Source organism: Haliotis rufescens, unplaced genomic scaffold (assembly GCF_023055435.1).
Source record: "Haliotis rufescens isolate VD_foot unplaced genomic scaffold, xgHalRufe1.0.p SCAF_38, whole genome shotgun sequence".
Lineage (NCBI taxonomy): Eukaryota > Metazoa > Mollusca > Gastropoda > Lepetellida > Haliotidae > Haliotis > Haliotis rufescens.
Window position 1 is genome coordinate 2,174,504 of NW_025964090.1, and position 24,946 is coordinate 2,199,449.

Genomic DNA, 24,946 nt, shown 5'->3' on the forward strand with positions numbered 1-24,946 from the left:
GTTGCCCTACTCCGGTGAATTTAATGTTAACTCTCTAGTTGCCTGAAAGGAGCCCTACTCCGTGTAAATTTAATGTTAACTCTCTAGTTGCCTGAAAGGAGCCCTACTCCATGTAAATTTAATGTTAACTCTCTAGTTGCCTGAAAGGAGCCCTACTCTGTGTGAATTTAATGTTAACTCTCTAGTTGCCTGCATGTTGCCCTACTCCGGTGAATTTAATGTTAACTCTCTAGTTGCCTGAAAGGAGCCCTACTCCGTGTAAATTTAATGTTAACTCTCTAGTTGCCTGAAAGGAGCCCTACTCCGTGTAAATTTAATGTTAACTCTCTAGTTGACTGAAAGGAGCCCTACTCCGTGTAAATTTAATGTTAACTCTCTAGTTGCCTGAAAGGAGCCATACTCCGTGTAAATTTAATGTTAACTCTCTAGTTGCCTGAAAGGAGCCATACTCCGTGTAAATTTAATGTTAACTCTCTAGTTGCCTGAAAGGAGCCATACTCCGTGTAAATTTAATGTTAACTCTCTAGTTGCCTGAAAGGAGCCCTACTCCGTGTAAATTTAATGTTAACTCTCTAGTTGCCTGAAAGGAGCCCTACTCCGTGTAAATTTAATGTTAACTCTCTAGTTGCCTGAAAGGAGCCATACTCCGTGTAAATTTAATGTTAACTCTCTAGTTGCCTGAAAGGAGCCATACTCCGTGAGAATGTATGTTAACTCTCTAGTTGCCGGATATAGAAGCTATGTGTAGAGCACATGGCTCAAGTCCATGACAAATGTTGCACATGAAATATGGCTGTTTTCGCAAAATAAACGGAGCGTTTATTGGTCTCAGCACTCCCTGGTTTCCTTTTCGCTGGTACCAGGCTGTGTCTTGATTTGTTGGATGAACATAGCTATGACACTACAAAGCAGCAACATGTATTGAGGGTAACGAAGGAAGGTAGAGTATACAAACCTGTCAAGTATTGATCAATGCAGCATTTCCTATTTAACATTCTAAAAAAAACAGTGCTTTTCCTCACCAACTACAATCAAAGTGAGCCAAATGTTCTATGTTAAATCTTTAGCCATCAAGAAAAGAAAATGAGGCTGTTTATTAGGACAATAATCCCAGTGTCATGTTATTATTCTTATGGTAACAAACATTCCTTTGGCAAAGCAATTTCTGGGATGTACAATATTTTATTTTCACAACATTGCCAACAATGGCAAAAGTGAGACAGATGGTGAACAGAAATTATTAATCATCTACACAACATTTCTGTTTAGAAGTGAATATCATCCAGAACGTTTTTTAATTCAAATTTTGTTAATGTTCACAAGGAAATATAAGACAGAAAAAAAGACAGGCTTGATAATCTCATGCTTTTGTATTAACCTCCAAGCCATCACAGCTTATCTAAGAGATTAGTAATCTCATGAAGGTTTCACGAAAATGTTTCAAGTCGGCACAAAACTGCAGGGTATGCATTTTTTTACTTGATGCATATGTTTAGTTATACTGATGGAGATATATTTTGTGCTGACTTGGCAAATTTTGATATGATAACATTTGCACTTATGACATAAATTGTCTATGAATATAACATGACAACATATTCCAGATATCACTGTGAATAACTTGCTTTTGAACCTAATCTAAGAAATGCACTCTGTATCATGATAATGATTGATCTTATTTTAAGTATAACCAACACCTTATCATTTCCTGAGAAGCAGGGCGTATTTTCTGGATATTTCCATCACAAGAAAACGTATGTAATACGTCTTCAAGTCTTCAATACTGTATGATGATTGAACATGTCTAACATGTTAAAGGATTTCAGAAACTACAGAAGTAACGGTAGAAGTAAGCTTTTGGCATACCATGACAATCCAGGGGAACAAATTCAAGAAAACAATGAACATTAAATGGAGTTGACATGAAACCATTATCAATAGTTGTGTTATTTGATTAAACTCATAACTACCCACACACCAGAAAATATTTTATACACATCAAAATAAATATATGAATGATTTTCCCACTTTCACACCATTATCTAGCCCTGGTATCTAATCTGTCAAAGATCAACCTTCATTCACCAACAGTAACTTCAGCAGGTTTATCAAGTCACAGAATTCCTTGATTGGAGAATGAAAGAATGGGGTTCTGTAATCTTCCCTGGAAGGGAGCTAACTGACTGTAAAAGTCCAGTTTCCACCCGTGCTGAACTAGGGTGGAATTTCTGGTTTCAATCGTAGCGCCACCAGTGGCTTTTATGAGTTATGGCCCTTCTATGTCCCTCCTATTGACCAATCAGATTCCACCTCTCATAGCATTTGCATTTGCTTCAAATATAATGGTGGCACCCAGTCAAGACGATCTGATTGATAATCCAGATCTGTATTGTAGTAAAATGGGTCTTACTTCGCGAAGTGCATCAAAACACGTGAACAACTTGATTAAAAACATGAAAAGATTTGGAAAATATCTGTTGACGCTAAGTTGTCAGTGTACACATGCTTTTAAAATTCTGCAATTGACTGATTTCGTGAAGTGATTTTGATTGGTTTGACTCGTTACACCAGCCAAAATATAACTCCATAATTCCAGTCTAGGGTGGAAACTAGACTTTTATAGTCAGTTACTAGTAGCTCCCTTGCCACGGGAAGATGGGTTCTGTTGTCCTCAACCCTAGGGATAATCAGAAGCTGAGATAAAGAAATAAGTTTGGTTTTGTTTAACCAAGTATTATTCCAGCTATACGAGGGTGGCCTTCACATCTGGAGCATCCATCACCATCAACCAAATCTCTGACCCAGATCACCAGGTCCACTTAAACAAAACCATCGTGGTGCTATGATCGTAACTCTGATACTCTTACATAGACTTTTGAAAGACATAATGCCAAGGTTGCTTCAAGAAATGGAGCCCTGGACCATTTGGGGCATCTACTCTATCACCTTATCCCTACAGAGGATTACATGATAAACATGCTGGTATTTGTAAAACTTGTGGTGCCAAATGTAAACAACAAAAGTAAGAATGTGGCAAAATGTCACTTGCAAGCCCGTTTCATAAATTTGAAGCTTAAGTGGTGTCATACACATCCCAGGTAGAAACTAGCACAAGCCCACTCACCAGTAGCAATTTCACCCAGTTTTATGTATCCTTTGTGTGAGTGTAAATCCAAGTTCTGATATTTTGCCTATGTGTTTCTATCATAGGGAGAGGTTCGATTCCCTACATGGGTACAATGTGTGAAGCCCATTTCTGGTGTCCCCCACAGTGTTATTGCTGGAATATTGCTAAAAGCAGCGTAAAACCATACTCACTCACTCATAGGGAGAGTAGTGGAAACGCCAAGCCTATTCCCTGAGATATACTGTCAGCCGTCGCTGAGTGTGTACAACATTACTCAAGACAGTGGTGTTCTCCAAATCTCCAGATTAACTGATAGTTCTTTGAATATTTTCCTTCATGCATGCTTTATTATTTTGGTCAAACTTAATTGCAAATGTCTTAATACAAATTTTGAAATTTTTCACATTTTTATTGACCTTGAGCAGATTATTGCCCTCTGAAAACACCAAAATAAATGTCTGATTATGAAAGAAAATCCTGCTTGTGAAAGGGGTTTTGTCCCTTAGAGTGTTATCCTACAATAACATCCATTATTGGTTTCACACATTGTACCCCTGGTTTCAAACCTGTATCTACAGCATGCACAGGACAGTTTTAACCAAACTGCTACAGATGAAAGGTCAAGAGACTGACTGAAAGGGGTATAACACCACAGTGATCAATATCCCACGTATATCACGGCAGTAATTGACACATCACAGAGGGTAATCAGTGGTTTATAATGTAGGCAATTATCTACACCATCAGGACACAAGGACACAAAATGAGCCACGCTAGAGTTGAGAGGTGGTCTGCCCCGAGTGGTTACCATCCTCGGTGATCCAGTGTATGATATCTCCAGTCTATAAGGATAGGTACCTTGACCTATTTGACAGCTTTGTTCAGGAAGTGACACCGTCATCCCTCTTATCATTGACTTAATACATAAATTATCTCACACAAGAGCTTGAAATGAACATTAAAAAAAAAAATACTTTTCTCCAAAAAGGTACAGCATATATCTACATTAAAAATTGTGGCCTCTGAACTAGACTTTTGATAGATTAACATAAACCCAAACGCTGTTATAAACAGCCATAAAATGTTTTCCTCAGTATAAAGACAAGTGAAGGAAGTGCTTATAATTCCACAAGTTCCTAGTTGTATAAGAGACTGGTGATTACAAATTCTAACCCTAAACCTAAACTTAACCCTAAATTTAAATATTTGTAATTGTTGCTTCTTCCACATCATATTCAAGTACAATGTATTCCATTAATGTTTTTTTAATACTTCTACGCAGGGGTTACGATTTTTTTTTTTAAATGTTGAGGCAGGGGTTATGATTTTTAAAAACGTCTAGGAAGGGTTTACGACTTTTTTTAAAATGTCTAGGCAGGGGTTACGAATGTTTAAAAATTTGAGGCAGGGGTTACGATTGTTTTAAAAATGTCTAGGAAGGGGTTATGATTTTTAAAAATGTCTAGGAAGGGGTTACGATTGTTTTAAAAATGTCGAGGCAGGGGCGATGATTCTTAAAAATGTCGAGGCAGAGGTTATGTTTTTTAAAAATGTCTAGGAAGGGGTTACGATTTTTTTTTAAATGTAGAGGCAGGGGTTATTATGATTTTTAAAAATGTCGAGGCAGGGGTTACGATTTTTAAAAATGTCGAGGCAGGGGTTACTATTTTTCATAATGTCAAGGCAGGGGTTACGATTTCTTAAAATGTTAACGCAGGAGTTACCATTTTTAAAAATGTTAACGCAGGGATTACGATTTTTAAAAATGTCGAGGCAGGGGTTATCATATTTAAAAATGTTGAGGTAGAGGTTATGATTTTTAACAATTCCAAGGCAGGTGGGAGTTTTACCAATGTTATGGCAAATGGGACAAGGCTATTTCTAATACACTGGATAAAGATGATACACTGGATTATAAAGGGTGTACATGCAATAATTGTGTCAGACAACATTTTTATCACCAAGAGGATGAATCAATAAATGGTTCTAATAATTTACTTAATTTCTACATGACAATAAAATATATCATTTCAAAATGACATGACATTTCTATAGTTAACATGGTTACTGGCCAGAAATCGTCAATGTTGATAAAATTACATTACTAAAAAAAGTATGCATGCAGTCTCATTTTGAAAATAAGATCTTTATAATATTCATGTTAATGAATTCAACAGTGTCAAAATACATTAAGACCTTTGTATAAAACTAGCTGCATACTGTTCAGCCATTTTAGGAGTTAACACAAAACATCCTGAAAAAAACTTGTTTACACTCCACATGGTGCTTTTAACATGAAATATCAATAAGAAATTTCAGTAATGGAATTCCGTATTTCAACAACAGGTTGAGGTATATATGAGAAAAGCGTAACAATTGCATTCAGTTCCATAGATGCCTTCTGGTCTAACAAGCAAAATACTAACAGGATATAAACTCTTTATATCATGATATACATGACACTGAGTGAGTGAGTGAGTGAGTGAGTGAGTTGGGTTTAACGCCGCTTTTAACAGTATTCCAGTTATATCGCGGCGTGTCAGCTTAATGTGGGAGGAAAGCCCGAAGTGATGCAGGTCTCAGACGTTTACCACTTCGGTGAAACCCACGAGCACGGGTATGGTGCTGACCAACCTAGAAACATAATCGGGGCGAACCGGGATTTGAACCCACAATCATAGGTTTCTGGCGTGCCCAAGGGACGCAACTCTGCACAGCGAATCACGGCGCCTTAGACGACTGGGCCACCCGTGCCCCCACATGACGCTGAGGGAATCCAGAATAGATTAGAAGGTAGAATCAGGGAAACCTGAAAAAGATGAAGAACAAGGAAGGATAAGGGCCCAATTTGGCCCACGGAAATGTCAAACTTTAAAGTTGTGGATAAACTTTGAAATATTGGTTTGAAAATTATCAGATATGTTGAAATTGGTAAAATGAGTGGGAAAGGTACATTTTTCAAACTTCAAGTGAAAATCTAAGCATGAGCATGTCCATGATCCAACATGAAGGTTTTATCTACATCTCATCTGAAACTCAGCCTGGATCAAAGACTTGTTCATGTTCAAGTATTAGCAAATTAGTATAATGGCTAATGTAAAGGAAATATACTTTTTGGTAGAATCTTGGCAACAAGGTTTAAAACCATCAAAAAACATCACTGATTAAGAAAACTGACGTTGCCATTTTTTCCACGAACTTGGCCACCATTTGTAATCCACATAAAATAACTGTCTTTGATGTTGTGACACATAGGCATGAGACATCAAATGAAAGCTCTTTTTATGCCCTTTGTACTGATACCCAATAGCCTTTATATCTCAATAAAACAGAAAATTATCAGTCAAAAACTGTTTCTGATAGACATGACTGAATGGCCAAATTCCTCCCAAAATGTTCTTAAACCTTTAAATTCTTATGTTAACCCATATACTAACATCTTAATGCTAACTCATCCTTTTTAGACAAGGTTTTGATAAGGGTTCTTTTTGGTCCACTTGAAGAAACACGTTAATCTTATTTAGAAAAGATGAAGACTTTCTTCTTAAAATCATTTAAAAGAGATGACATGTCTAACACCTAGAATTTGTTCGACTTACACTTTCAACTAATAATGGTATTAAGTCCAGGGTTATGACTAAAATGTGTGAAAAGGGCCACTATACTTTTAGGGAGAGTGTTTTGGTGTGTTTTAACTCAAATCGTTGACCCAAGCAATCTCATTAAAATCAGATCTTAGTTCTCGCTACTGCTAAACAAAGATCTGAGGACATCCCATTAGGGGTCACGTCAGAACGACCTTTCATCCAACCAATCAGAGCGTCGCTTACCAGATCATGAAAGTGACAGTCGCAATGTGTTTTCTAATCATGCAACCCCCGATATATTTAACACAAGGTATTCCGAACGACAGTTACAGGTTTTATGATTATATCCATACAATCTGTGCCATCTATAAGCCATTCCAGAATGTTCTTCTTATCAGTTTTAAAATTTTTAATCGTGAATACGTCAAAATATGTTTCAAAGCGTAGTCGTCTGTTTGAAATTAGTGTCTCAAGAAAGCTGCCTTCTGATTAACTAATGTCGATTTCTTGTCAGTCATGTCACTGGTCGGTCAAAATTCGGGAAAAGTTGTTCTGACGTGACCCGTAATGGGATGTCCTCAGATCTTTGTTTAGCGGTAGCGAAAACTAAGATCTGATTTCAATGAGATTGTGACCCAAGCTAATTGTTTGTGGAAAACTCTCCAGACAGTTGGTGAAAATTTCATTTTGAGGTCACTTATTGCTCATGGTCAAATTTCATCCCAAAGAAAAATTGGCCTTTTTTATTTTCTGTTGCCACAACTCGTCAATGATGTATGACTAAGTGAGTGAGTGAGTGAGTATTGTTTTACGCCGCTTTTAGCAATATTCCAGCAATATCACGGCGGGGTACACCAGAAATGGGCTTCACACAATGTACCCATGTCGGGAATCGAACCCGGGTCTTCGGCGTGACGAGCGAACGCTTTAACCACTAGGCTACCCGACCGTCCCTGTATGACTAAGAATGACAAGACAAACTGCTTTATATCAATCACTTGAACATTTTCAAGATGTTTCAATGGTTTCCAAAAGCTCCCCTTGTGTCTTTATTGAGCCAAAAAGCACTCATATCTTTCCTTGTCCCTCCAGTCAACTCAAGACAAGGCTGAAAAATTACAATCAAATGTTTCTCAGTCATCTCTTTGTAAACTTTGGTTACCGGGATATTTGTTGTAACTATATTAGTGTGAGATTGCATGTTCCACAATTATCAGAATATAATTTTACTTTTTAGAACAGTTCACTAGTAAAATGATGACTGCTTCATTTACTACTGTTTCTACTGAAATATCAAACAGCTGTTCTTAAGACTGTGCACATTGTTAATATTGTAATGACCCACAGGAATACAGGCTCTTAACATGCTATTCTTAGCAGCTGTTGCGATTCATCAGTTTTTAAGAGTTGTATCACATCAAAACACTATCAATATTTGAATGAGTGCTTTCTGTATAGAACAACCAATATCAACCCCAACTGGGAAAACAATTAAAATCCAACAGGTAATAATGCAAACATCAAAAAATGGTTTCTTTATTACAGTTTGTATTCTATCGCTGTGTTTCAAATTAGGGATCCTTGGGTCTTATAGGTCTGTTGCTGTAGGCCAAACCTTCAGACCCCTTAAACCTTAAATGTTCAACATGAGGGCAATGAAAAGGTCTCCTTGAAATGCTCATATTATTTAATAAGGTCATTCTGCCTTTTGCTCAAGCTTTTTTTAAATTATTTCAACCTCTTGCATTTCAACAGCAATACAGCTATCTTTACACAAAGAATAGAGCAAGGTAAGGGTACTGTGAGTTACTGAACACAGGCACTTTTGGAAACTGACAAAGATTTGTAACTTGTTTTTAACTATGGAAATATTTTGGCACCCATCTTACAAAACAGACAACTTTGTTGCATTCTCAATCAAAGTCAGATTCTTAAATTCTAAATTTTATATTTTTACTCCCCTGCCCACACCGATTCCTGGCATAGCATGGGGATGACAACACACAAAATAATATGGATGACCTATGAACAGTATAACACAGCCCAGCTTCTGTCACAGAAGATAACCCTTTAGAATAATGAACGACAATATTAATGGTTCTCACATGCCAATGCTGATCATTTAACCCTAGATGACATTGGAAATCAGTGGTTCAGTGTGTCTAACATTATCCAGATTAATACAAATACTATATTCAAAACTAAGGGCGTCCTGGGGTCCTTGTGTTTGCTCCAATAGCATTTGCATTGTGGGACCCCCTAACTGTGTAACATTTAACATTGGGGTAATGACAAGGACCCCTTGACTTTCAGGCTTAATTTTCGTATGCTGCAAAGTGTATACAGAGATTGACTGTAAAAGGATGATCTTTGAGACAGTATTCATAATCATTTACACATTCATAATACCGTTAAGTACCCATGTGATCAGTGCACAGTCAAGTTGGGTGAATGTCTATTTTGAGGCTCTTTGCCTTTGCTTTCTTCTAATTTGTCAAAGATGTCCTTTTCACGTTTTTGCCACAGATCTTTATTCTGTTGTAAATGTAGCGTGTTGTCAGAAACTTGAGGGTCTGGCTTTCCGTAGTCCGGTGGGTTGGCTTCTGGATCGTAGCCTAGAGTTTTTAGCATTGGGGCCACCGAGGCCATATCATGTACAACGTCATCCGGAATACTGCCCACCCATTTGGTCAGTGCTTCAACGTTAACCGGCTTGATCACTTGGTCCGTGGATTTCTCAGTTCTGAAAAGAGGACAGAATAGTTGGAATGGAAGACTTTTTTATTTTCAGGGAGTGACTTTCATATTATTATTCATCAACCCTAGAACTTGGAATTGCGCTGTCACATCATTAAATAGCATTTGTTTCTTGGGAAATGAAACACTGCTAAACAAACTGTTATGGGGGTAATTATCATTTACCATTTGGAACCCTCCGTCTATGTTCGTTTTTGAGAGAGAGATGTCAGATATGCTGCTCCAAATGCTTCCTTGGCTTGTGCCAAGAATTCCACATCCACCTCCACATCGATTGGTTAATTGGAAAGTTCACCTGACATGACCTCCTAGGGAGTGCTGGTCAGATCTTGACAGACAAAGATAACAAATCGGAGATAAAGATCTGTTTCTTACGAGAATGCTTTTTGTGATGTGTAGTGTTAACCTCTTTCAGTGATCTACTTGGAATAATTCATTTGTCTACTGTTAACAGCGATAGAAAGTTTTAGTCCACTAGTCCTTCTCATGAAAACAATAACATATAGCAAAACCCTTAAAAATGGCAAATGTCTATGGTACTAAGTCCTTATGAAATACCTTAACTTTTGCGCAGTTTGGCAGGGACAAAATGACTAGTGCCAATTTCTAATGCTGTGCTAAAGGTATTACAGGGTGTCCAAGTTATATCAATTCTATAAGGGCTAGCAAATATTTATGGTTAAAGGGCAAGTTCACACGGAAATGAAACTATTTTTCTTGTACTTTTTCCACATTAAAAGTGTTAACCTAGAAGTGTCAAAGACAAAAATATAAAAATATCACAATTAATTAACATATTTTTCGCATTAAAACGATTTATATTTTTCACATTTACCAAGTGTTCTATTTCCACAACAAAAACACCATGGCTTATGCCCCTTGCAATATGACGTCATTGGTGCCAATTGATAAACATTATGACGTCATCATGCTTTGTTAGAGCCGCTTCACGTAGTGTAGGTCCAGGTGTGTGATTCTAGCGTCTCAGATGCCAGCCAGCATAGTGTTATGCTGAGTCACCACTGCGCCGGAGTGTGTCGTAGGCCATGGTGTTTTACCGCAAACTGGTACTTGATATCTTTTGCGTTGAGAATAGACAGGGACCCAGTTGAATTGGCACCAATTACATCATAATCTAAGGGGGATAACTCAGGCCTGTTTAGCTCGAAAAACGAAGGCCTCATAACGGCATATCATTTTCACACTATTGTGAGCTTCCTACGTTCACTGTGAAAAAAATGTGTGTATATTTTCAAACACAGATACTAATTAATTCTAAAATTACGTTTTGTTTAGAAAAAGAAAGAAAGTGATTTTTGCGTGTACACTTCCCCTTTAAGGTACATCTCTGGATCTTATAGGTAACAAGTGAAGAAAAAGTGGCTCAAGAAATGGGGAAAGAAGCAAGTTATGAGCTATCTCCCTCCCTTCATAGACACAGATCTGTCGAGCTTCTTTGTCAGTCAGTCATTGTTTTTATCAAACAATTGAAGGTTTGAATCATAGTAATTTAGTGAGTGAGTGAGTTGGGTTTAACGCAGCTTTTAACAGTATTCCAGTTATATCGCAGCGTGTCAGCTTAATGTGGGTGGAAAGCCCGAAGTGATGCAGGTCTCAGACGTTTACCACTTCGGTGAAACCCACGAGCACGGGTATGGTGCTGACAAAGCTAGAAACATAATCGGGGCGAACCGGGATTCAAACCCACAATCATAGGTTTCTGGCATGCCCAAGGGACGCAACTCTGCACAGCGAATCGCGGCGCCTTAGACGACTGGGCCACCCATGCCCCCTCATAGTAATTTTATTTATTTATTTATATTGATAGTGACAGTACAAAAGATTTTTTCCCAATATTTTACTTATTTCTGGTCAACACAATTAAAAACTCACTGCTTTTTAAAAATATTTAAAATTTCACAGTCAGCTGATTCGTAAATCAAATCTTAAAAAATCTTGGCATTGACTACGGACTATAGGCCAATAACTCCATTTGATGATGGACACATCAATATTAGTTATCTGGCTGGCTGTTATGTTCGATGTGGGCTACTGGTAATGTGTCTCTTGTTTTTGTGCAATAATAGTACAACAAGAAAATAACTGTCATTTATAATGGTCATGTACCTTTTTAACCGTCAAAGACCGACTAAAATCAGCATAGACCACATTTATAGCAATCATTGTGCATTGGAGTTCTAAGGGTATGTGACACAGACACAAATGCTGTGATCATAATTCATATACACACAATTTCATCTTTACATATCCAGTGTTTTCAGAACAGATGTCAAATATGCAGACAAACCAAACTAATGGGGGAAAAAAATGAAGCTAAAGAAATCAGATCAGGTAAAAAATCTAAATGCAAAAATGCACTTGAGGTTCTACTACACCAAATCAGTACCAGTTTGGACAGTGCGGTTTTCGTAGGGAGCCCTCAGGGCAGATCGAGAGATATCTGCAGGCTGTGATTGGAGGATATTCTGTAACTAGTGTAAGATTTTTATGTCTTTCAAATGTACATCCATCCAGTTATTAAAACTGACCATGTTTTTCTATATTTAGTACTGTCTTTTTCAACATGATGACTTATGCTGAATGTGACCACAGCTATTTTCAAGTAGGTGACATTTGGTGTGAAACTGGGGGTGATGTGTTTAGCTTCCGGTACTCGGAAAAGGAGCTGGCTAAGCTAGTCATTTTTTATTTTTTTATTGCTGCTCTAAGGCCAAACTGTGCACACACGTACAGATAATAGCTGTTGAATGCTTAGTTATTTTTAAAAAAAATATAACGTTACTATAGAAGTCTATGGGAAAACATTTGGTTGTGTGTAACCTTGAGGTCACCAAAACAAATATATTCAGCATTTTTAGCTACCTCCACCTGAAACTATGTCCAAGAATTATGGCAAATATGGCGGATACCAAGAATAAAGAGTCATGTAATTCCACGAATAACTTTGCAGCAAACTATACTAAGCCTTGGTAAATTAATTACAAGCTTTTCACCCCACCTACCTCGCTGCCAAAGACTCTATCCTACATCAAAGCAGTGTTCAAAATACAGGGGGCCCAGGGCTCCTTGAGAATTGCTGCTGCAGCATAATTTGAATCCTGGGACCCCCTAAATCGTTCACTAGTACATAAGGGTATCTCTTGTTTAGTTTAGACCACTGCATAATATCATCCCCAAGCATCTACAGATGAAGAAAACCACAGTGTATTATGTTGCCTTGTTTCTAAATTACTTGAAGAAATATCCTATTAAGTGAAGTCTGCAACCAAGACAGCGATTTGCAATCTTGGTGCCTGGGCTGGTATTCATTTAATATCAATTTTATCATATTTGGTGACTCATGTTATATTTGCAATTATGATAATAATTACATCTAAAACTGTGTCTAGTGTGACATTTAAAGTAAACACTTTTCTGCTGGATCACTCAACAATTATTTTGTATGTAACTCGGTGCCCAAATAACCCATGCTTGCCGTGAAAAGCGACTATGCTTGTCGTAAGAGGCGACTAACAGTCAGGTGGTCAGGCTTGCTGACTTGGTTGATGCATGTCATTGAATCCCAATTGCGTAGATAGATGCTCATGATGTCAATCACTGGATTGTCTGGTCCAGACTCAATTATTTACACCAAGCCATCATATAGCTGGAATATTGCTGAGTGCAGCGTTAAACAACAAACCAAAACAAAACCAAACATATGCCGTACTTATTGACAAAATAGAATGAAAATTGTTAATCAGGGATACCAGAAAGATGAGTAAACGATGTCGTGTTTGCTAGTTATACTTTAATTATAAATATGACATCTAATACGGTTTCTTATCTATGATATTATTGGGACACCTTTACTCATAGAATGATTGATATGTTACACTTAATATACATTTAAGAACCTACAGCTTTAAATGGTGAGCGTTTCCAGATGTAGACCATGACGCATACATTTTACATACTGGCACTGTATATATAAAATAAGTTAACAATTTTGCATATTACATGGAAAAAAATAAAGGCACACAACACTAAATAACATGCAGTGATTTTAACACAAAGAGCAGGACTACAGTTCAATGACTTGGACCCAAGAAATGTAATAAGTCAATGTCAAATGTCAAAAAGTCCATAAAACAAAACACAAATTGCTAATGCCATGTGCTCTCAAATCAACATTACTGGCAGATAAACCATAACAACAAACCAAAGCAATACCGTTCATGATTGGATGAATACATATGATCTGGCTAGCCTAATCAACATCGCGTTCATGATTGGATGAATACATATGATCTGGCTAGCCTAATCAACATCGCGTTCATGATTGGATGAATACATATGATCTGGCTAGCCTAATCAACATCGCGTTCATGATTGGATGAATACATATGATCTGGCTAGCCTAATCAACATCGCGTTCATGATTGGATGAATACATATGATCTGGCTAGCCTAATCAACATCGCGTTCATGATTGGATGAATACATATGATCTGGCTAGCCTAATCAACATCCCGTTCATGATTGGATGAATACATATGATCTGGCTAGCCTAATCAACATCGCGTTCATGATTGGATGAATACATATGATCTGGCTAGTCTAATCAACATCGCGTTCATGATTGGATGAATACATATGATCTGGCTAGCCTAATCAACATCGCGTTCATGATTGGATGAATACATATGATCTGGCTAGTCTAATCAACGTCGCGTTCATGATTGGATGAATACATATGATCTGGCTAGCCTAATCAACATCGCGTTCATGATTGGATGAATACATATGATCAGGCTAGCCTAATCAACATCGCGACAAGAAAAGTGCTTGACTTAGTCACTGAGGCTCCTGACAGCGTTGCCCTATGATACAGAAAGTATGATGATGCAAAGACACACACTTCTCAGGACTTCAATTACAATTTTGATGGCCGCAGTGGTAGAAATTGGCACTGGTCCTGTAGTCCTTGCCAAACTGCCCAATAGTTAAGGTATCATAAGGACCAGTAGAAATTTGCCATTTTTAAGATTTTTGCTATATGTTATCATTATAAGGACTAGTGGACTAAAACTGTTAGTTTCTACCGCTGTGGCTGTGCATTGTTGTATTAAATCGATACTAAGTAGGACGTCTAACCCTTACTATTTACTTAAATTATGAAACATGTGACACCTTGTTTTGCATTTCTATCGGTTAAAAGTCTGACTACTTAAACAAATCATTTGTAAGATTGAAATTTTATCGGTTTATTACCGGTGACCAATCCAGGCTATCTAAACTCTGACATGTTATAAATGTTATATACATTCTTATCAAACATTCATGCTTCATATATATCCCATTGGCTGACAATTAATGTACATTGATGCATTGAACAGAGCAAAATACAAAAACCAAATGCATTTAAAAAGATTTTAAAAGATATTGAATGGAGTGAGTGAGTGAGTTTGGTTTTATGCCGCTTTTAGCAATATTCCAGCAACATCACAGCGGGGGACACCAGAAATGGGCTTCACACATTGTACCCATGTCGGGAATCGAACCCGGGTCTTCGGCGTGACGAGCAAGGCTTTAACCACTAGGCTACCCGACCGCCCCTATATTGAATGGAAATCTAAAACATAATTTATTGTGGCCTTATGTGTGTGATTCATTGTTCATGAGGTCTCTTCCTTATCTCCAGGAACCCTCCTCCAAGATAAAGCCTTCTAGTGTTCCCCTGTCGTAATTAGAATATGCAATCCAACATCTGTCCTTGTTTTCATTTCCCTTAAAGACTAACAAATAGCTCTTCAATCATCTTTTAGAGGAGTATTTAGAGCTCTTCTTTCAAGTGACTTAATAACTTTACAAAAAGAAAGCAGCTATTAAATCTACTGCGGATGTCATCAGCATGATGCAACAGTTAATTTTTCCTCAGCTACGGTAGAACATGGTCATAAAGAACGAGGGGAGGTAAAATGGGGCTTTACTTTGCGTTCCTAATTACTGCACTAATACAGCAATGTGCATGCACATGTGTGCTTGGCTGCTTATACTAGTCTGGACTAATGCCGTTTACATAGTGCTAGTCCACTGAAATACCAAGCCACAGTGTAACATGGATACCTCACTCAGACACAGTGAACTGACTCTGATCCGACCTTAATTCTTGTTGGATCCCATTAATGACGAAGCTGCTTTCTGGACGGGATTGCTCTATCCACTAGACCACAGAGGTGGTTACAAAGAACATGGTAGACTTACATTTAGTCTCTGAAATCTTATATTACACAATAGCCTCCTTGACTCTAAAAATATTTTAAAAATCCCTATGCTGATTGTGGAATAGAGCTAGCTTGAGCTGGCTAGACTTGCTTTTGTATGCATTTCTAGATATATTTTTTTCATAAAATAAATATATTCCACGGTCATGGTGCAGGACTAAGAACATGGATATAATGTTCTATCGGTCCTACTGAACTATACACAAGTCTTGACTCCTTTACCATGTTTACCATAAACATATTATCTAAAATTCCCCATTTAATTTTTTTTAGAGGGATGAAAATAATGGGCCTTTTCTAGCAGATAAGTGTCCAAAAAATACAGAATATAATTCAGCACCTGTGTTGATAGGAAAAATAAATGCAAACTAAAAAATTATTCAGCTCTCTCACACTCAAAACCCACACCCACACCACACAAACCAAATGGTTACTCTCATATCATTGTAACCACACACACACCACACAAACCAAATGGTTACTCTCATATCATTGCAACCACACACACACCACACAAACCAAATGGTTACTCTCATATCATTGCAACCACACACACACCATACAAACCAAATGGTTACTCTCATATCATTGCAACCACACACACACCACACAAACCAAATGGTTACTCTCACATCATTGCAACCAAACACACACCACACAAACCAAATGGTTACTCTCATATCATTGCAACCACACACACACCACACAAACCAAATGGTTACTCTCATATCATTGCAACCACACACACACCACACAAACCAAATGGTTACTCTCGTATCATTGCAACCACACACACACCACACAAACCAAATGGTTACTCTCATATCGGTGCAACCACACACACACCATATCAACCTAATGGTTACTCTCATATCATTGCAACCACACACACACCACACAAACCAAATGGTTACTCTCATATCATTGCAACCACACACACACCACACAAACCAAATGGTTACTCTCATATCGGTGCAACCCTAAAGTTGCTATAGCAAATTGCAAGATTGCTATAATAAATTACATCCACAAAGTACATGGTATTTATACAGTTCTGTATCTAGCCTGTGACATATATTATATATATATCTTTGAATAGTGGGGAAATCTAAATGGTGACTAATTTGTCGAGAGTGCATAACCATGATAACTACATATACAGTGTACACTGGTGTAGAATGAACAAATTTCATCAGGCGCGTAGAGTTTGTTATCTCCATGTGTTACTTCAGCACCATGTGCTTCCCACTTAACATGTGTTCCTGCTGTGGATAATCACAGTGGGGAAACCGACAGCTGGATTAGGCTTTTGTTTTGATAACATCATTCAAAAATAAAAATATCAAAATTCCATAAAAGAAAAAAATTATATTCATACACAACATTTTCCAATTTCAATGCCCTCATTCACAAACTATCATTATAAATTGTATGCTACTAATTTCTGCTCAGGTAGCCATGATGGCAGCATCATAAATTGGCATTAGTCCTGTAGTCCTTGCCAAAGTGCCCAATAGTTAAGGTAGCAAAAGGACTGGTAGAAATTTGCCATTTTTAAGGGTTTTGCTATGTGTCATCATTATAAGGACTAGTGGACTAAAAATTTTAGTTTGACCGCTGTGATGGCATGTTCATTTCTCAGGTAGCAAAATCCAAATATTCCCAAAAGCGTTTCATTTGATCAAACAACTCGTTCATTTAACATCTTATTCAGTCATGTCAGTCTCATCACAAACACGACAAAATAAAATCATCATTCATCTTGGGACAACGAAACCTGACCCTTGGAAGTCAGATTCAGTCATCCAAATAAGTACATTGAAGCAGAAATTTGCAACCATATATCTTTCTAGTGTCAAGTGTTTAGGTGGCAGTTTTAGGGGTAGCCATTTCTTATTAAGAAACAAATCTGACAAGTCCACAATTAATTTCAGCTTATTATCTTATGTGACATGCTTCCTCAGTGAAAACTACCTGAACTTTCAACTCTCAAGTTCATAATGGACAGGCTTGTGTCTGTGTCAAGTGAGCTACTTCTACAACATGTACAATGATGTAGGTCCACGTCATCACCTTGCTCTACTAAAAAAAACCATTTCCACAATAAATAATTCTTTTTAGATTTTCATCCAATTGTTATTTGAATTTGACAATGTTTGAAGTGGAAGGCATTTATATTTTAAAAAAAAAAAGAATTCAATGCATCTGTGTACATTGAAAATCGACAGGTGTGATTCACATGAAGCATGAATATTTGGTGGCCGTGGGATAGACTAACTCTGAAAATATATAATTTTGACAGAAACAAATACACAGTAACTCAATATAAATTGAAAAGGAGCCCCAAAATGAGATGGGAGAACAGGAACCTGGGGAAAATCTAGACTTGCTCTTTTAGGGCCATAGCATTACAGTAAAAGACCCGTGAAGATCCGGGGTAGAATAGGTCTTCAGCAACCAATGTTTGCTGTAAAAGGCGACTATGCTTGTCGAAAGAGGAGACTAACGGGATCGGGTGGTCAGGCTTGGTTGATGCATGTCATCGATCCCAATTGCGTGGATCGATGCTCATATCAATCACTGGATTGTCTGGTCCAGACTCGATTATTTACAGACCGCCATCATACAGCTGGAATATTGCTGAGTGCGGCGTTAAACAAGAAACAAACCAACCAACCATTACAGTAAGGGCTGGGCTAAAGGGAAAATAATATGATTCAGAGACTGTGAGTGAGGCTATTGGTATGACTATGAATATGATGTTTTTCATCAAGTAAAGAAAGAAGAGAACAAAATTATATTTGAAGATTCTTCAGGGTAATAAAAAGATGTGGGGAAGGGTCTTTGATAATGAGGTTTGTGGGATGAAAATGTACTAATTAATGTAGTAAGACCTAAAACATAATTTATTTCCCACGGAATGCTTCATATGACCTAACCAGCAAAACAAAAAGGCAGCAACCTCTCGTCCTTGAGTCATCAACTTGGTAAGCTATGACCCTTCATCAACACAGTGTATCACTATGAAAATAATAATTGCCAATAAACAAGATAAAAGCCAATTGCTTGTACAGCAATCATAAGCTGGGCCAACCATGCACAAACAGTTTGAGAAGCAAAGTCTGCTCGTGTTTTGATGTTTGGAGACGCTGTTGACAGCGACTTAGCCATCTTTACACATAGCTGGGGCTATTTAGGTCTGCCCTTCACACTAAACAGACAGGGGATCAAACACTGGGGATTCCAACATGCCCTTGTTAGTTTATTACCACTTGACCAACATGACTGCACCAGAATTCCACATGCCACAAAGAGAGTCTAAACTCTAAACCTGATTTTTTCAAAATCAAATATTGGTTATTGCGTGAGAAAATATTTTCCGAAATTCATGTGTCAGATTAAAGTGTGATTTTCACCTGAAAGCTTGTTATTTTCATCCCTTTACTTCCTCAAAAGATAATTCTTTTACACTCTTTATGTTTTTCCAAAAAGAAAGTAAATATTTTTGAAAGGCAGAAATCCATAAGACACAGCACTGGAGACATTGGTTAACGGAAGGCCCAAGGTGTCAACGTTGTTGCACTTTTGAAACAGAAACATTTTGTGTCAATTCAAATTTGTTCATGCATTGATCATGTTGATTGTGAATAATACTAATATCTAACTGATTACTAACAATGTGACATGCTTCAAATACCATGTCTTTTTATAGCGTTCAACCAATTACTTCTATTTTCTCCAAAAGATCTCATTCAGATCAAGAGATTCTTATTCGTACTCCAGGGCCCCATTCAACAAAGGAACTTAGTGCTACGATTATCAAGTCTAGGTTTGTTGGTTGGTTGGTTGTTTACGCTGCACTCAGCAATATTCCAGCTATATGACGGCGGTCTGTAAATAATCAAGTCTGGACCAGACAATCCAGTGATTGACAGCATGAGCATCGATCAGCGCAATTGGGATCGATGACATGAATCAACCAAGTCAGTGAACCTGACCACCCGATCCCGTTAGTCGCCTTTTACGACAAGCATAGTCGCCTTTTACGGCAAGTATGGGTTGCTGAAGACCAATTCTACCCTGGAATCTTCACGGGTCTCAAGTCTAGGTAAAGAATGAGGCTCAGTTACAACAGTCATAGTGGTGAGATTGCCAAGCAGAACAGGGCCCTGGTCAGTAGGTTACACTCATAGTTAAAGCATTCACTCTTCATGGAGCACACCCTGGTTCCATCAACTAACCTAAATTACAGTAATGGTTTGTTTTCATGAACTCATAGTTGCATCTGTGTAGGAACTACCACACTCTCTTGGGGTGGCGCTTATATTGTTTGTTTGTTTGTTGTTTAACGCCACACTCAGCAATATTACAGCTATATGATGGCGGTCTGTAAATAATCGAGTCTGGACAAGACGATCCAGTAATTGACATCATGAGCATCGATCCACGCAATTTGGATACGATGACGTGCATCAACCAAGTCAGCGAGTCTGACCACCCAATCCCGTTAGTCGCCTCTTACAACAAGCATAGTCGCCTTTACCGGCACGCATGGGTTGCTGAAGACCTATTTTACCCCTGGAGCTTATGAGTGATCTAACAGGTCAATATGACTACGATACCAGGACATGTATACTTAGTTGCCCATTCAATACCATCTTTAACAATTAGCTACTTGTTAACAAACACAAATAGGGGCAGAAAAGAAACACCATCAACTGCATTTTGAAGCAATAGCTTCACTGAAGTCCTATTTCTGTTCTTTTGATATAACTGGAATTCATGGCCTGTATCTTAGAGAGAACACTTTGCTGCAAGTGTCTTAAAGGGGAAGTGTACACGCAAAAATCACTTTCTTTCTTTTTCTAAACAAAACGCAATTTTAGAATTAATTAGTATCTGTGCTTGAAAATATACACTCATTTTTTTCACAGTGAAAGTAGGAAGCTCACAATAGTGTGAAAATGATATGCCGTTATGAGGCCTTCGTTTTTCGAGCTAAACAGGCCTGAGTTATCCCCCTTAGATTATGACGTAATTGGTGCCAATTCAACTGGGTCCCTGTCTATTCTCAACGCAAAAAATATCAAGTACCAGTTTGCGGTAAAACAACATGGCTTACGACACACTCCGGCGCAGTGGTGACTCAGCATAACACTATGCTGGCTGGCATCTGAGACGCTAGAATCACACACCTAGACCTACACCACGTGAAGCGGCTCTAACAAAGCATGATGACGTCATAATGTTTATCAATTGGCACCAATGACGTCATATTGCAAGGGGCATAAGCCATGGTGTTTTTGTTGTGGAAATAGAACACTTGGTAAATGTGAAAAATATAAATCGTTTTAATGCGAAAAATAAGTTAATTAATTGTGATATCTTTATATTTTTGTCTATGACACTTCTAGGTTAACACTTTTAATGTGGAAAAAGTACAAGAAAAATAGGTTAATTTCCGTGTGAACTTGCCCTTTAACACCCAGGAGTGAGCCTGGTCTTACCCCGCTTTTAGCAATATTCCAACAATATAATGGTTCGAAACACCAGAAATGGGCTTCACACATTGTACCCATGTGGGGAATCGTACCCGGACCTTCGGCGAGACGAGCAAACGCTACACCACAACCCCATTATGACTAGTATACTCATGTTTAATTTCGAAGCACTGGTTCAGGAATAAATACAACAAAGCGCCGACAAGCTCACCATGATAGTTTGGTCAGTTTGTACTTACTTTGATAATGAGATTCCTCCTGGCTTGCCGACATAGTCCTCGTGATGCAGCACCGACTGATTCCAGGGGAGCTCCAGGAAGTTGAGGATCCTCCGCATCCACAGTTCGGGATGAAGCACAAGTTGTTCATAGTACACAGGCATACAGCGATATGGCCCTACTCTCAAACACTGACCATACATCGACTCGACGGCCTGGTTCCACTTCTGCAGACACTTCCTGTAACTCTTCAAATCAAAGCCAGATATGGTGACTTTGCGTGTGATGATCGAATGTACGACAGCTCTCCCGTCACGGACCATCAGGATGTATCTGGAGTAGGGGAACAACTGACTAAGGTATATGGCAGATTTTAATGTGAAGGGATCCTTGTTGCACAAGTGGGGGGCGGCTTCGCCATGTTTGGCAATGATTTCCAGAATGAAAGAACGCACAGCAGAGTCTAGAACATCTCCAGTGATTCCGGCATTGGCTAACCGTTTCTTCTCCGTCGGAGACTTCTCCCACTGGGTTCTCATGCCGAGAATCCGTGGGACCACCCGTGTCTCCTCACCACATCGCACCTCGGGATGAGCGTCTAAAAGCGCCCGCATTAAAGTAGTCCCGCTTCTTGGCATGCCACCGATGAATATGATGTCCATATTTTCGTCGTAAGGAATGGCATGGTGTTTGTTGTCATACATGAACTTGGTTGGTTCCTTCGGAACCATGAACATTTTGGGTCCGTTATCACAGGGGAGAGCATAGTACAGAAGATACACTGCTGCCAAACAGAACACAACTCCATAAAATAGTTTTCTTCTCATTACGGCAACAAAACCAAAAAACAAGATAAAAATGGCTTTCTATTCAACCTACCTAAATCACAGATTGAAAATAAAGTTTTCAAACAAGGATTTCACAGATTAAAGCTTTCTGGTAATATCACAATATCGGTGGCAACAGGTTCCTTTCAAGACTCATTCACTTGTGACAATGCTACACATGTCCAACAGCATACTTCTGAATTCTGAGTAGTCCTCAGAATAATGAAATTCGATGACAGATAACACGGTGTGGGTAGTAATGGACACGGCTGGCAGATGGTTTCAGTCTTTACAATCCATAGCTGCAGAGTTCCCTGTTAACAGAAAAAAAAGATCATCTGACAATCCACATAACCAAAGAAGTAAAAGGCTCTGAAGCTCACCTGAATTTTTGGACATTTGCAACATTTATATACACACACATGTGATAAATTGTCAGAGTGTGTCAGGGATATTGAGCATGTTGAGTATTTAGTATCAAGGAGATATTTCCATCTATCAGGGAGAATCTTAAAACAGCAACCATTAAATCTAAATGTTAGCGAGTCATCACAGGGTATCAATTTACAATGGCTCAGTAACACAATGGTCAGTTCTCCTTATCCATACTCATCTAACATGCTTTCTGGGCCTTCATATATGGAATTAACAAACAATTTCAGAGAATCATAATTTAAATTTGTCACAATTTAATTTCTTTTTTCTAAAAAGGACAAATTAATTATTGAGTGGATGTAGCATGAGATTTGTGCGTATTAATGTTTTCAGATTAAAAATCATGATCGATCAATCATGTTGTCAATTAATGTCAGTAATCTAAAGATTAACTTGATTAACATGATAAACCCACAGAACTACGTAGCTGTACACACACAAAGTATTTTTTATTGACCCATGTATTCTTCAGCCTTGTAACTCAAACCCTGTGATGAGCCACTGGGCTAGCCAACCACCCCAAAGCTCACGAGGAATCACATTAGATTCAGGTGAGCTAAAAAAAACATTGTTGATAACAACTAGATGTGATTTAATACTGATGGGCCATTGTAAACGATACTGCCGATTAACAGATGTCCCAACATTTTACATATTACATGACTAAATTATTCAATAACCATCTATGTTTGTTTGCACACTGAGCAGAAGTTATTAACTGTATTTTCTAAATTGTATGTTTGCTCATTGATCTTTTTTTGTTTTCTTAGCGATAGAAATTAGCAATGGTCCTAAAGTCCTTGCCAAACTGCCCAATAGTTAAGGTATCATAACAGCAAAGTGAAATTTGCCATTTTTAAGGGTTTGTACTATATGTGATCATGTATAAGAACTAGTGGACTAAAAATATTTGTTTCTGTCGCTGTTGCTGTACAATTCAAACTGCTGAAATAAACTGTAAAATTAACTTCATGTGCCAAATATTATTCTAAACCTCAGAACATGTTGAATCCATATGACACTGATTTAAAAAAACAAATTTCTTGCTCAAGATTTTTGTAATTCTGAACCCATGTCAAGTTGTGTTAGTCGAATTACAGGTTTACCATCATCGAGAGCTGAAGCCTCCATCTACACAGGATCTCATATCAAAGGATAAACGATGATCACTCAGCTGCAGATGCTCAATATTGTGTGATGCTGAATAGCCATTTGAGATAGTTTTACCCCTGAGTAACATTATATGCAGTTCAGTCAATGGTATTCATTGCATTTCCTTTTTCTGGGGCTCTTGTGATGACTAATACACTGACTGCATATGTATGTTGACAAGAAACTAATGGCCAAGGTAAGACTTTTTAATGTTGGTTTACAGAAACTGCAGATCAGCGTTAGACATGTTAGATATTGGCACTAGTCCTGTAGTCCTTGCCAAATTGCCCAATAGTTAAGGTATCATTGGGACCAGTAGAAATTTGCCATTTTTATGGTTTTGCTATATGCTATCATTATAAGGACTAGTGGACTAAAACTGTTTGTTTCTACCACTGCAGATAAAAAAATAATATGAAAATTAGAAGAAATATAAAACCTGAAAATTACAGTGTTTTAAAAGACACGACTATTTTGAAATAGCTGAAATATTTCTGACTGCAGCTGCAACTCAAAAAGCCAAACAAACCAGATGTGTCCCTTACTGTAGACATCCCAATAGGCACCAACAAAGTGTTAATGGGTCCAGTACAACATCCCTATAGGTGCCTGTGGTTTAGCTCAGTTCCATATCGTGAGCCCTTCAACAGACTAGCTTATGCAGCCCGGCACTCAAACCAGGAGTCATGAAATGCTCCACATCATGTGATTATTACCAGGAAACTAGAACAAGAAATATCTTGAGTGCAAACCATGTGCATCTGCAACATCTGTATCCATTGGGCTTCTCCAAGCCATGGCAAGTCACTTATAGAAGACCCTATCATACCTATACATGGATGAACAACACCGCAACAAGTATCACAACTCATCTGTTAAATAGGGAGACATTCCACCAAGGCAGTTACGTTTCGCAAAATGAGGTGTGCACTTTGGGCTCTCAAGGAGCTAGACAAATTGTTTGGAAGTTGTGTTAATTTCTTTAAACAAGTTACCAAAATATTTAATTTGGGTGTTGTAATTCCATTACATGTGTACACTCGGTCTACCTGATT

At 38.1% G+C, this 24,946-nt stretch overlaps 1 protein-coding gene across 1 annotated transcript in view; it reads right to left on the bottom strand.

The window, feature by feature from the left end:
* Window positions 1-7,042: 7,042 nt before the first annotated feature.
* LOC124118489 (protein-tyrosine sulfotransferase 1-like) overlaps window positions 7,043-24,946 on the bottom strand; it is a 53,973-nt gene continuing 36,069 nt past the window's right edge. The window contains exons 2-3 of the mRNA XM_046480607.2: window positions 21,499-22,618; window positions 7,043-9,457 (exon numbers count right to left, since the gene is read on the bottom strand). Coding sequence (XP_046336563.1) covers window positions 9,142-9,457; window positions 21,499-22,304 — 1,122 coding nt within the window. The 5' untranslated portion in view covers window positions 22,305-22,618 and the 3' untranslated portion in view covers window positions 7,043-9,141. The remainder of the gene's footprint in view (window positions 9,458-21,498; window positions 22,619-24,946) is intronic.